Consider the following 13,575-nt stretch of genomic DNA (forward strand, 5'->3'; position numbering starts at 1 on the left):
CCAATAAATGAGAATAATTTGATATTCTTCATAGGTGATTGGATATAATCACAGACAAATTTCACTTTCTTTTCAAATTTCTTCATGGAAATATCTGAGGAAAAATGAGAAAGTGATCCTGAAATGTAAACACTTAAAAAAATTTTTTTAATGTTTATTTTATTTTTGAGAGAGAGAGAGTGGGGTGGGGAGGGGCAGAGAGAGAGGGAGACATAAAATCTGAAGCAGGCTCCAGGCTCTGAGCTGTCAGCACAGAGCCCAATGCGGGATTTGAACTCGGGAATGGCGATATTGTGACCTAGGCTGAAGTCGGGTGCTTAACCGACTGAGCCACCCAGGGTCCCCTAAACATTTTCTAATAATAAAAGAATAATGTTGACAGTATATGGTTTTGACAATAGTTTCATATAAAAAATGAGTGGAGGACACCAATGCAATTATTTGCATTTTTATAAAAATTTATAACTTTTTTTTAATTCTCAAGTTATCATACAGTGTAGTCTTGGCTTCAGGAGTAGAACCCAGTGATTCATCACTTACAAATAACACCCAGTGCTCATCCCAACTAGTGCCCTTCTTAATGCCCATCACATATTTAACACACTTCCCAACCCTCCTCCCCCATCCCCATCAACCCTCAGTTTGTTCTCTATATTTAAGAGTATTTTATGGTTTGCCTCCCTCTCTGTTTTTATTTTTCCTTCACTTCCCCTATGATCATCTGTTAAGTTTCTTAAATTCCACATAAGAGTGAAATCATATGATATCTGTCTTTATCTGAGTGACTTATTTTAAATAGCATAATACTCTTCAGTTCCATCCGCGTTGTTGCAAATGGCAAGACCTCATTCTTTTTCATCATTGAGTACTATTCCACTGGATAAGTGTGTGTGTGTGTGTGAGTGTGTGTACACATGTTATATTTCCACTGGGATTATATAATACATATATGTATATATCTTTTTAATCCATTCATCAGTTGATGGACATTGGGTTCTTCCCATAATTTGGCTATTGATAGTGCTGCTATAAACATTGAGGTGCATATGCCCCCTTGGAATCAGCATTTTTTGTGTCCTTTAGATAAATTCCTAGTAGTTCAATTGCTGGGTCATAGGGTAATAGGGTAATTCAAGCCCCCATTGGGCTCTGTGCTGACAGCTCAGAACCTGGAGCCTGCTTCAGATTTTCTGATGTTTCCTGAGTTGTTAATTTTAGCCATTCTGACAGGTGTGGTTTTGCTTTGTATTTCCCTGATGATGAGAGATGTTAAGCATCTTTTCATGTGTCTGTTAGCCATCTGGAAAAGTGTCTATTCATGTCTTCTGCCCATTTCTTCAGTGAACTATTTGGGTTTTTTTGGTGTTGTGTTGGGCAAGTTCTTTATAGATTTTGGATACTAACCCTTTATCTGATATGTCATTTGCAAATATACTCTCCCATTTTGTAGGTTGCCTTTTACTTTTATTGATTGTTTCCTTCACTATGCAGAAGCTTTTTATCTTGATTAGGTCCCAATAGTTCGTTTTTGCTTTGATTTCCTTTATATTCAGAAACACGTCAAGTAAGAAGTTGCTGTGGCTGAGGTCAAAGAGGTTGCTGCCTGTTTTCTCCTGTAGGATTTTGATGGTTTCCTGTCTCACATTTAGGTCTTTTGTCCATTTGAATTTATTTTTGTGTATGGTGTAAGAAAGTGGTCCAGTTTCATTCTTCTATATGTCACTGTCCAGTTCTCCCAGAACCATTTGCTCAAGAGACTGTATCCATTGGATACTCTTTCCTACTTTGTAGGAAGACTAGCTGGCCATACATTTGTGAGTCCATTTCTGGGTTCTGTATTCTGTTCCATTGATCTATGTGTCTGTTTTTGTGCCAGTGCCATACTGTCTTGATAATTATAGCTTTGTAATACAGCTTGCAGTTCGGAATTGTGATGCTTCCAGCTTTGGTTTTCTTTTTCAACATTGCTTTGGCTATATGGGTCTTTTCTGGTTCCATACAAATTTTAGAATTGTTTGTTCTAGCTCTGTGAAGAATGCTGGTGCTATTTTGATAGGGATTGCCTTGAAAGTGTATATTGCTCTGGGTAGTATCGACATTTTAACAATATTTGTTTTTCCAATCCATAAGCATGGAATGTTTTTCCATTTCTTTGTATCTTCTTCAATTTCTTTCATAAACTTTCTATAGTTTCCAATGTATAGATCTTTTATGTCTTTGGTTAGGTTTATTCCTAAATATTTTTTTGGGTGCAATTATAAATGGGATTGCTTCCCTGATATCTCTTTCTTTTCCTTCAATCCTAGTGTATAGAAATGCAACCTATTTCTATACATTGATTTTATATCCTGTGATTTTGCTGAATTCATGTATCAGCTCTAGTTGTTTTTTTGGTGGAGTCTTTTGGGTTCTCCATGTAGAGTATCATGTCATCTGCAAAGAGTGAAAGTTTGACTTCTTTGCCAGTTTGGACTCCTGTATCTTTTTGTTGTCTGATTGCTGAGGCTAAGGCTTCCAGTATTATGTTGAAAACAGTGGTAAGAGTGGACATATGTGATATGTTCCTGATCCCAGGGGGAAAGCCCTCAGTTTTTCCTCATTGAGTATGATATTAGCTGTGGGCCTTTTATATATGGTTTTTATGATGTTAAGGTATATTCCTTCTATCCCTACTTTCTAGAGGGTTCCTTTTTTTTTTTTTATCAAGAAAGGATGTTGTATTTTGTCAAATGCTTTTGTTTTGCCTCTGTTGAAAAGGATCATATGGTTCTTATCCTTTCTTTTATTGATGTGGTATATCACATTGATTGAATTGTGAATATTGAACCTGCCCTGTAGCCCAGGAATGAATCCTACTTGATTGTGGTGAATAATTCTTTTAATGTACTATTGAATTTGATTTATTAATACCTTGTTGAGAATTTTGCATCCAGGTTCGTCAGGGATATTGGCCAGTAATTCTCCTTTTATGTGGGGTCTTCATCTGGTTTTGGAATCAAGGTAATGCTGGCTTCATAGAATGAGTCTGGAAGCTTTTCTTCCATTTCTAGTTTTTGAAACACTTTGAGAAGAATAGGTATTAACTCTGCTTTAAATGTCTGATAGAATCAAATACAAATTAAAACCACAATGAGATAGCACCTCACACCAGTAAGAATGGCTAAAATTAACAACTCAGACAACAAGAGATGTTGGTGAGGATGCAGAGAAAGAGGATCTCTTTTGCATTGTTGGTGGGAATGCAAGCTGGTGCAGCCACTCTGGAAAACAGTGTGGAGATTCCTCAAAAAGTTAAAAATACAATTACCCTAAGATCCAGCAATTGCACTACTAGGTATTTGGATAAATATTTGTATTGGGACATAGGGGTGCTGTTTCAAAGGGTCACATGCACCCTAATGTTTATAACCATGCTATTGACAACAGCTGAAGTATGGAAAGAGCCCAAATGTCCATTGACAGGTGAATGGATAAAGAAGATGTGGTATATATATATACAATGGAGTATTACTCGGCAATCAAAAAGAATGAAATCTTCCCATTTGCAACTACATGGATGGAACCAGGAGGTATTATGCTAAGCAAAATTAGTCAGTCTAAGAAAGACAAATATATAACTTCACTCATATGAGGGATTCAAGATACAAAGCAGATGAACATAAGGCGAGGGAAGCAAAAATAATATAAAAACAGGGAGGGGGACAAAACATAAGAGACTATCATATATGGAGAAGAAACGGAGTTGTTGGAGGGGTTGTGGGTGGGGGAATGGGCTAAATGTGTAAGGAGCATTAAGGAAGACACTTGTTGGGATGAGCACTGGGTGTTATATATAGGGGATGAATCACTGGAATCTATTCCTGAAATCATTGTTGCACTCTATGCTAACTAACTTGGATGTAAATTTAAAAATGAAAGAAAGAAAGAAGAAAGAAAGAAAGAAAGAAAGAAAGAAAGAAAGAAGAAAAGAAAAATCTGGTAGAATTCTCCTGGGAAGCCATCTAGCCCAGGACTCTCATTTGTTGGGAGATTTTTGATAACCAACTCAATTTCTTTGCTGGTTATGGGTTTGTTCAAATTTTCTATTTCTTCCCATTTGAGTTTTGGTAGTGCATGGGTGTCTAGGAATTTGTCTATTTCTTCTATATTGTCCAGTTTGTTGGCATATAGTTTTTCATAGTATTCTCTAATATTTGTATTTCTGTGGTGTTGGTTGCAATCCCTCCTCTTTCATTCGTGATTTTATCTATTTGAGTACTCTTTCTTTTCTTTTTGATAAATCTGGCTAGGGGGTTATCAATTTTCTTTACTCTCAAAAAACTAGCACTTAGATTCATTGATCTGTTCTACAATTTTTTTTTAATTCCATATACTTTATTTCTGCTCTAATCTTCTTCTGCTGGCTTTGGGCTTTATTTTCTGCTGCTTTTCTAGCTCCTTTAGGTGTAAGATTGTGTATTGGGACCTTTCTTGCTTCTTGAGATAGTTCTGAATTGCAATATATTTTCCTCTTAGGACTGCCTTTGCTGTATCCCAAAAGGTTTGGACTGTCGTGTTCAATTTTCATTTGCTTCCATGTATTTTTTAATTCCTTCTTTAATTTCCTAGTTCTTTAGTAAGATGTTCTTTAACCTCCATGTATTTGGGGGTTTCCAATTTTTTTGTGTGTGGTTGATTTCAAGTTTCATAGCATTGTGATCTGAAAATATATATGGTATGATCTCAATCTTTTTGTACTTGTTGAGGACTGTTTTTTGACCCAGTATGTTTTCTATTTTGGGGAATGTTCCACGTGCACTGCAGCAGAATGTGTATTCTGCTGCTTTAGGATGAAAAGTTCTGAAAATATGTCTTAAGTCCACATGGTCCAATATGTCATTCAGAGCCATTGTTTCCTTTTTGATTTTCTGCCTAGATGATCAGTTCTTTGTTGTAAGTGGAGTATGAAAGTCACCTACAATTTCAGTATTATTATCAATACATTGGTTTATGTTTGTGATTAAGTGATTTATATGTTTGGGTGCTTCATGCTGGGGCATGAACATTTACAATTGTTAGATCTTCTTGATGGATAGCCTCCTTCATTATGATAAAATGCCTTTTTTTTATCTCTTGTTACAGTCTTTGTTTTATTTTTTATTGTTTTTTTTTTTTAAGTTTATTTATTTTGAGAGAGAACATGAGTGGTGGAGGGGAAGAGAGAATCTCAAGCAGGCTCCACACCATCAGCAGCATGAGCCCGATGCAGGGCTTGAACCTACAAACTGCAAGACCATGACCTGACCTGAAATCAAGAGTCAGATGCTTCACCAGCTAAGCCACCCAGGCACTGCTACACTCTTTGTTTTAAAATCTAGTTTGTGGCCTCTGCTGTGGGTCGCAGCAGCTTGGGCGGCGGGAGGAGCGGTAGTGGCCAGGCAGCCCAGCTTCATGAAGGCTCTTGGCGCGTGGTGGCCCGCGGCACCCGGCACCCGGCATGTGCCTGCCCTGCCGCCACATGCCCAAGAGGAAGGTCAGCTCTGCCGAGGGAGCAGCGAAGAAGGACCCCAAGAGGAGGTCCGCGAGGTTGTCAGCTAAACCTGCTCCTGCAAAAGTGGAAGCGAAACCAAAAACGGCGGCGGGAAAGGAGAAATCTTAAGACAAAAAAATGCAAAGGGGAAAAGGGGAGCAAAGGGAAAACAGGCTGAAGTGGCTAACCAAGAAACAAAAGAAAACTTACCTGCAGAAAACGGAGAAACTAAAAACGAGGAGAGTGCAGCCTCTGATGAAGCAGGAGAGAAAGAAGCCAAGTCTGATTACTATCATATCCCATGTCTTACCAGTGGTCCCTGTCTCCCTTCTTGTACAATCCAGAGGAATATTTTTATCAACTATTTTGTAAATGCAAGTTTTTTAGTAGCTCTAGAAACATTTTTAAGAAGGAGGGAATCCCACCTCATCCCATTTTTTAAGTGTAAATGCTTTTTTTTAAGAGGTGAAATCATTTGCTGGTTGTTTATTTTTTGGTATAACCAGAAAATGGGATATTGAATATGGGAGGCTTTGATCGTCTTGGGTGTCAGCTTAACATTCCATAGATGGGGTAGTTTTTATATCGTATAATATCAAGCATACTAAAATGGCAATTTGGAGTCAGTCGTGCATTTAATATGTCTTGAACATTTTAAATTACTTCTATTCCCATGTTGTTTTTGGTAGAATTGTTTCCTAAAGAAAACCACTCCTTGATCTTGGCTCTCCCTGTCAGAATTTTGTGCATTCTGTAACATCTTGGTCGTGGTAGTCCAGTTTCCTAGTAACTGGACCAACATCTTGGTCGTGGTAGTCCAGTTTCCTAGTAAGTTAATGTGCTGTGCGAGATTGAAAATTTGAGTATGTAGCGTATATGACATTAAATTGTGAATTAATGGGACTCAACAGTGTAACAGCGTATCAACATTTGAAGATACGGGTACTTGATACACTGTTAAGGGAAATTTGTCTCCAAATTTTAAGCTGGAAGGTCACTGGAATAACTTTGAGAAAAGAACCACAGCTACATGTTTTTTTTTTAGGTTTTCGGTACGTACGTTAAGAATTATGTACAAATTGAATTGTCTGTACTGATCCTCAGAACAACAAATAAAAACTCAATTATGAAAGAAAAACATAAAATAAAATAAAATCTAGCTTGTATGATATAAGTATGGCAACTCTGTCTTTCTTTTTCATGTTCCATTAGCATGATAGATGGTTCTCCATCCCCTCATTTTCAATCTGCAGGTGTCCTCAGGTCTAAAATGAGTTTCTTTTAGATAGCATATAGATAGATCTTATTTTTTATCCATTCTGATAACCTATGTCTTTAATTGGGGCAGTTAGTCCATTTACATTCAGAGTGATTATTGAAAGATATGGATTTAATGCCATTGTGTTATCTGTAGGTTTTGTGTTTGTGGTGATGTCTCCAGTCCCTTATAGTCTTTGCTGCTTTCCATCACAGAGTCCCCCTTAGGATCTCTTGCAGGGCTGATTTAGTGGTCATGAAGTCCTTTAGTTAATTAGTTTGTTTGTTTAGTCTGGGAAAACCTTAATCTCTCCTTCTAATAACAGCCTTGCTGTTATTAGATAAACAGCCTTGCTGTTATTGGATAAAGGATTCTTGACTGCATATTCTCCCTATTCAGCACACTGAATATGTCCTGCCACTCACTTCTTCAAGTTTCAGTGGACAGGTCTGCTACTACCCTTATGTGTCTACACTTGTAGGTTAAGTACCATTTGTCCCTAGCTGCTTCCAGAATTCTCTGTTTTTATATTTTGCTAGTTTCACTCTGATATGTCATGGTGTTGACCTGTTTTTGTTGATTTTGAAGGGATTTCTCTGTACCTCTTGGACTTAGAAGACTGTTTCCTCCCCAGATTAAGGAAGTTCTTAGCTATAAGTTGTTCAAATAAACCTTCTGCCCCTTTATCTCACTCCTCTTTTTCTTGAACTCCTATGCTATGGATAGTGTTTCATTTCATGGAATCACTTAGCTCCCCATTTTTCCCCTCATGATCTAGTAATTTCTTTTCCCTCTTTTCTTTCAGCTTCATCATTTTCCATAATTTTATCTCTGTTTAGCCTATTCTATCCTCTCCTTCTTCTTCCATTCTTGCTGCCACTGTATCTAGTTAATTTTGCATCTCATTTATAGCATTTCTATAGCATAATACACTCCAGTTCCATCCACATTGTTGCAAATGGCTAGATTTCATTCTTTTTGATTGCTAATATCCCATTGTATATTTATACAACATCTTCTTTATCCATTCATCAGTCGATGGACATTTGGGCTCTTTCCATACATTGGCTATTGTTGATAGTGCTGCTATAAACATGTGCCCCTTTGAATCAACATTTTCATATCCTTTGGATAAATACCTAGTAGTGCAATTGCTGGGTGATAGGGTAGTTCTATTTTTAACTTTTTGAGGAACCTTCATACCGTTCTCCAGAGTGGCTCACCAGTTTGCATTCCCACCAGCAGTGCAAAAACTTTCCCTTTCTCTGCATCCTTGCCAACGTCTGTTGTCTCCCTAATTGTTAGTTATAGCCATTCTGGCAGGTGTCAGGTGGTATCTCACAGTGGTTTTGATTTGTATTTCTCTGATGATGAATGATGTTGAGCATCTTTTCATGTGTCTGTTAGCCATCTGGATTTCTTCTTTGGAAAAGCATCTGTTCATGTCTTTTGCCCATTTCTTCACTAGATTAGTTGGTTTTTGAGTGTTGAGTTTGATAAATTCTTTATAGACTTTGGATACTAACTCTTTATCTGATATATTATTTGCAAATATCTTCTCCCATTCTGATGGTTGCCTTTTCATTTTGGTGATTGTTTCCTTCACTGTGCAGAGGTTTTATATCTTGATGAGGTCCCAGTTGATCATTTTGCTTTTGTTTCCCTTACCTCCAGAAACATGTCAAGTAAGAAATCATTGCCACTGAGGCCAAAGAAGTTGTTGCCTGTTTTCTCCTCTAGGATTTTGATTTCCTGTCTTACATTTAAGTCTTTCATCATTTTGAGTTTATTTTTGCATATGGTGTAAGCAAGTGGTCTAGATTCATTCTTCAGCATGTCACTGTCTAGTTTTCCCAGCACCATTTGCTGAAGGACTACCCTTTTTCCATTTGGTACTCTTTCCTGCTTTGCCAGAGGTTAGTTGGCCATCCATTTGGGGATCCATTTCTAGGTTCTCTTTCTGTTCCATTGATCTATGTGTCTGTTTTTGTGCCAGTGCCGTACTGTTGATGATTACAGCTTTGTAATACAGCTTAAAGTCTGGAATTGTGATGCCTCCAGCTTTGGTTTTCTTTTTCAACATTACTTTGTCTATTCAGGGTCTTTTTTGGTTCAATACAAATTTTAGAATTGTTTGTTCTAGCTCTGTGAATAATTCTGGTGTTATTTTGATAGGGGTTGCATTGAATGTATAGATTACTTTGGGTAGTATCGATATTTTAACAAACTTTTTCTTCCAATCCATAAGCATAGAATGTTTTTCCATTTCTTTTTGTCTTCTTAAATTTCTTTCATAAGATTTCTATAGTTTTCAGTGTACAGGAAGAATACTTCACTTCTGATCCCAAATCAGTCACTTTGGGTATGACATTAGGCACAGCTAATGGTTGACCCAGTGTACACTGTCTACATTAACAAATAATTTCCTGAAGTAGACACATTATTATTTGACACATTCCTTATTATTAACACATTGTGGCACTCCAGTATGCTTGCAATATTAAGCTAAGGTCAGTAGAATATTCAGTAAAGTTTGAAATTCTTGCAGCTTGACACTGCAGCAATTTCCTGAGGGGCTCTGAGCTGTAGTTTTTAAAATCAAAATGAATTCATCTGCCATTTTTCTTCCAAAACTGCTTGTTAATATCCTGAATGCTATTCAAGCCACTTTGTTTTTATGACTATTTCCCTTTGTTTTTAGTTACTGCTTTTTCAGTAGGATTCTGTGAAATGGTGAGAGTGGGGAGGTGAATCAACCTACTTAACCAATATGAATAGAAATCTTGAATAGAACTCCCAGTACTGATTAAAGTTATAATCTTGTTTTTTTCTTTTTTTCCAGAAACCAATACTACAATGTATGCTAAGTTGAGATTAAATAAATTAAAGATGAAAAAAAAGAAAGAAAGAAAAGGAAAGAAAGAAATTATAATCTTAAAAGAAAGAAGGAAAAGTATTTGGGTGAGGGCAAGAAAGTCCATCTTGCTGTGCACATAAAATCAAAGGACCTGTGCAGTTGCCCTAGTTCTAACACAATATTTTGGTTATTTTATTTATTTTATAATATTAAATATAACAAATTCTATTAAATTTGAGAGTAGTATCTCTTTCACTGTGACATCCAGCATATATGTTGATACTGTTTTTCCGGGTGAGTTATTAGCAACATGTAGGCAGAACAGATTCTGAGTATTTTTCATAATGTTGGTTATATACATAGTTAATAAATGCTTATTATTATAAACATTCACAAATAAATAAATGAATAAATGTTCTCTAATCTACCTTATGCCTAAATTATAATCACATAAAAGAGAGATTTTAACACTTTCAAGCAATGCAATGAGAACAATCTGTTAAAATAAAATTTAAAAAAATAATCAAAAGCAAATGAAGTAAAGAAATTTCCAAATCTTTAAATCCAAGCCCTTTATTTTATGAGTCAAATATGAATATCCTTACAGCTTTAGAAAAATTTAATTGAAAGTGTTAGCTGTTTATAAAATAATAAGGTAAAAGAACTCTGATTTCAAAATACTAGTTCTATTGTGCTACAAATTCAAAGTGCCAAAGAAGTAGAACCAAAGAAGGTAATCCCCTAAATTTTTTTTTTAAATTGTGGACTGTGAGAGCTATATAAATTGCAAATTGAGGATTCTAAACATAAGGAGAATAAAAGAGTAACAATCAATTTTTCTATTTAAAATTCATTATGATAAAATGTTATCAGTTTTTGTAATAGTGTTGTGGTGAATAATTCTGCATGTAAATTGTTTCTCTTTGAAATATATATTTTTTCTGTATAAAAATATATAAGAAGAAAGTTTATAAAAGTGCCTGAGTATACTAATAATTGTTACTTTATACTATAAATCTGTATTTTAACATTCTCACATTTCTTTAATGCTGAATAAAAACCAGTTTCAATCTTCTAAACATTATGACTTCTCAAAAATCCCATCAGGGTTGAACAGTAAATATGAAAGCCAAATAGCCATATTAGCCAGGTTTATATGTCCTTTGTTTAGATGAATTTCCTCTATAATCTGCAACTTCTCTGTTAGCATCTCTAATTCTCCTCCACCACTCAAGTTCCTAATTATCATGAAGCTTCATGGAAATAAAAAGAAGTTTAGTTTTAGTAAAATATTGATTGGATCATTTATCTATCATCTATGAGGTTATAATACATAATTCCATAGGATTGGCCTGTATAATGAGGAAGAAATTGAATGGATATTCTTGTTGACCAAATAATGTATATGTCAATCTATTATTAAAACAACTTTTTATTTTAAATCTTTTTTCACAAATATTACTCTTTTAAATCATTTACTATACCAAAGTTTAATTTTTACCAAAGTGTCACTTGGACTTTTATGACTATAGCATTATATTATAGTGTAGTATATATTTTACACTGCAAGGTGCCAGAAAAAATACAATCTATGGGATAAGGTGAGCTTTGTTTGCTCTTTTTTTTTTTAATGTTTATTTATTTTTGACAGAGGGAGAGAGAGAGAGAGAGAGTATGAGCAGGGGAGGGGCAGAGACAGGGAGACACAGAATCTGAAACAGGCTCCAGGCTCTGAGCTGTCAGCACAGAGTCTGACACGGGGCTCGAACTCACAGACTGCGAGATCATGACCTGAGCCGAAGTCGGACACACAACCAACTGAGCCACCCAGGCGCCCCTTTGCTCTTATAAAAATAATATTTAATTAAGATCTTTCATATTTACCATACTTGTCTAAAAGTTTGCAACAAAAGAATATTGTAAAGATGCTAATTTGATGTGCACCTTGGAGGGCCTTAAGACACTAATTAGAAAAACAAATGATTATTACCACAAAAAATAATTTTATGTCTTGAATATTGACCTGATTATACAAGAAAAGTAATGAATTGGAGTTACAAAAATAAAGAGTTTTAATAGGCTATCATTTTTATTATCAATACAGGAAAAACATTTTTCTCAGCACATTAATAGTTAGCAAACTTAAGTTTAACATAACTAGTGCGGATATCAAAGAAACTATCATCTCTAAAAAATGGTTCCAGTAACACAGATATTAAAATAAGAAAATTCAGAAGAATAAAATTAGGAAAATTTATATCTAGAAATTTAAAAAGTAAAGCAAAACTGAAGATTATAAAAATTTATAAAATGGAAAATATCATAAACTGATGGCAATCTGTGGGTAGTGTTATTTTAAACAATATTTAACATTTCAAAAAATCTAGTCACTATAAAATCTTAACCCAAGTTTGAGAAAAAGATTTCATCAACTATCACTATTATATATAAGTCCAATTTATCATACTGAACTGTGAATCTGAGTACGTAATCGTCACATGATTGAGGAGAACCTGAGCAAGCACAGATAGAACCTTGGTTCTCAAACCCAATCTAGCCCTTAAATAAAAGAAACATAAGTCAGTAAACCTGCAATTTATTTTAAGTCATTGTTTCTTACATACTACAAAACTTACTCTTTGAGTGTATAGTCCTCTAAGATTGAGAAAAGCATACAATCATGTGTGCACCACCACATGACTCAGGACAGAACACAATAGGAATTTGGCTCGGGATTATTAGTCAAATGGCTTAAGCAACTTCACAATAAAACACCATTTAAAGAGCACTGAGATACAAAATTGCAAATGCCTGCTTTCAAGGATTATGAACATTACCTGTCTCATTACTTAGATTTGGTATCTAATTCACTACTAAAGTGCCAGAAAAGTGAAGCAAAATAGGGAAATGGAAACTCAGATGTTTAAATTGGATAGAAGTTGGAACTGCCACCCATATCATTTTTGTGTAAGAAGACAGCCAGTGACAGCTTAATTGCAACTCTCTGAAAAAGAGAAAAAAGAGTACCATACAGTGTTAAAATAAGCCCTTTGTTGGGAGACACGATTGAGGTTGAGGCTGAGTTCAACAAATCATGGACTATTGCATATAATATAGACAGGAATCCTGCCAAGCCTAAACTCATCTCCCTTCTTCACTAAGATCCACTAACTCCCCGAAATATTCTTTAGCAACTCTTCATAATGGGTCAGAAAACAAAATTTTGCTTGGTTTAATTCTTCTAGGTGCAGGCAACTGGGTCATTTCCAAATTTGATGGGTGTAAAGCAAGAGCAATTATGATTTCATTTATCTTGTTAACTTTGGACTCCTTAAAATCAAGGCTCTTAAGAGACACATCTTTGAATTAATACAACTTCTAAGTCTGAGGTGTCTACAACCATTCCAGGGAGACATGACCCAACTTGCCCCTGCCCAAAGTGCATCCCACTGCCATCCAGAAATCAGGAACTGCCATAGCTGAGACTCAAGAAGGGCAAGACAATGGGGCACCTGGGTGGCTCAGTTGGTTAAGCGTCCAACTTTGGCTCAGGTCATGATCTCATGGTTCATGAGTTCAAGCCCGGCATCGGGCTCTGTGCTGACATCTCGGAGCCTGGAGCCTGCTTCGGATTCTGTGTCTCCTTCTTTTTCTGCTCCCCCCCTGCTCATGCACAGTCTCTCTCTCTCCTTCAAAAATAAATTAAAAAATATTAAAAAAAAAAAAAAAGAAAGGCAAGACAAATTTTGTACCTGAATTTCTTACTTTAACACAAGAAAGTTACTTTATTTATTGACGTTAATTCTTTTTCACTTTAACATATTCAGACTATAGCTAGCAGGAGTATACGTTTTAGACTTTAATTCTCTCTAGAATTTGATAACAGGTGGGGCAAGTACTCTACTAAGTTGAGCTGTTCTTACAAGACAATATTTTATGTTTTGACCATTT

The 13,575-nt window shown here is 35.7% G+C and overlaps 1 protein-coding gene across 1 annotated transcript; it reads left to right on the forward strand.

Moving 5' to 3' along the window:
• The first annotated feature begins 5,497 nt into the window (after positions 1 to 5,497).
• Positions 5,498 to 6,030, forward strand: LOC102955726 (non-histone chromosomal protein HMG-14-like). Its single transcript, XM_042963483.1, is given in 2 exon segments — positions 5,498 to 5,648; positions 5,651 to 6,030. Coding segments are annotated over 2 exon segments (531 nt in total).
• Positions 6,031 to 13,575: the final 7,545 nt, after the last annotated feature.

Source organism: Panthera tigris, chromosome D4 (genome assembly GCF_018350195.1).
Source record: "Panthera tigris isolate Pti1 chromosome D4, P.tigris_Pti1_mat1.1, whole genome shotgun sequence".
Taxonomy (NCBI): domain Eukaryota; kingdom Metazoa; phylum Chordata; class Mammalia; order Carnivora; family Felidae; genus Panthera; species Panthera tigris.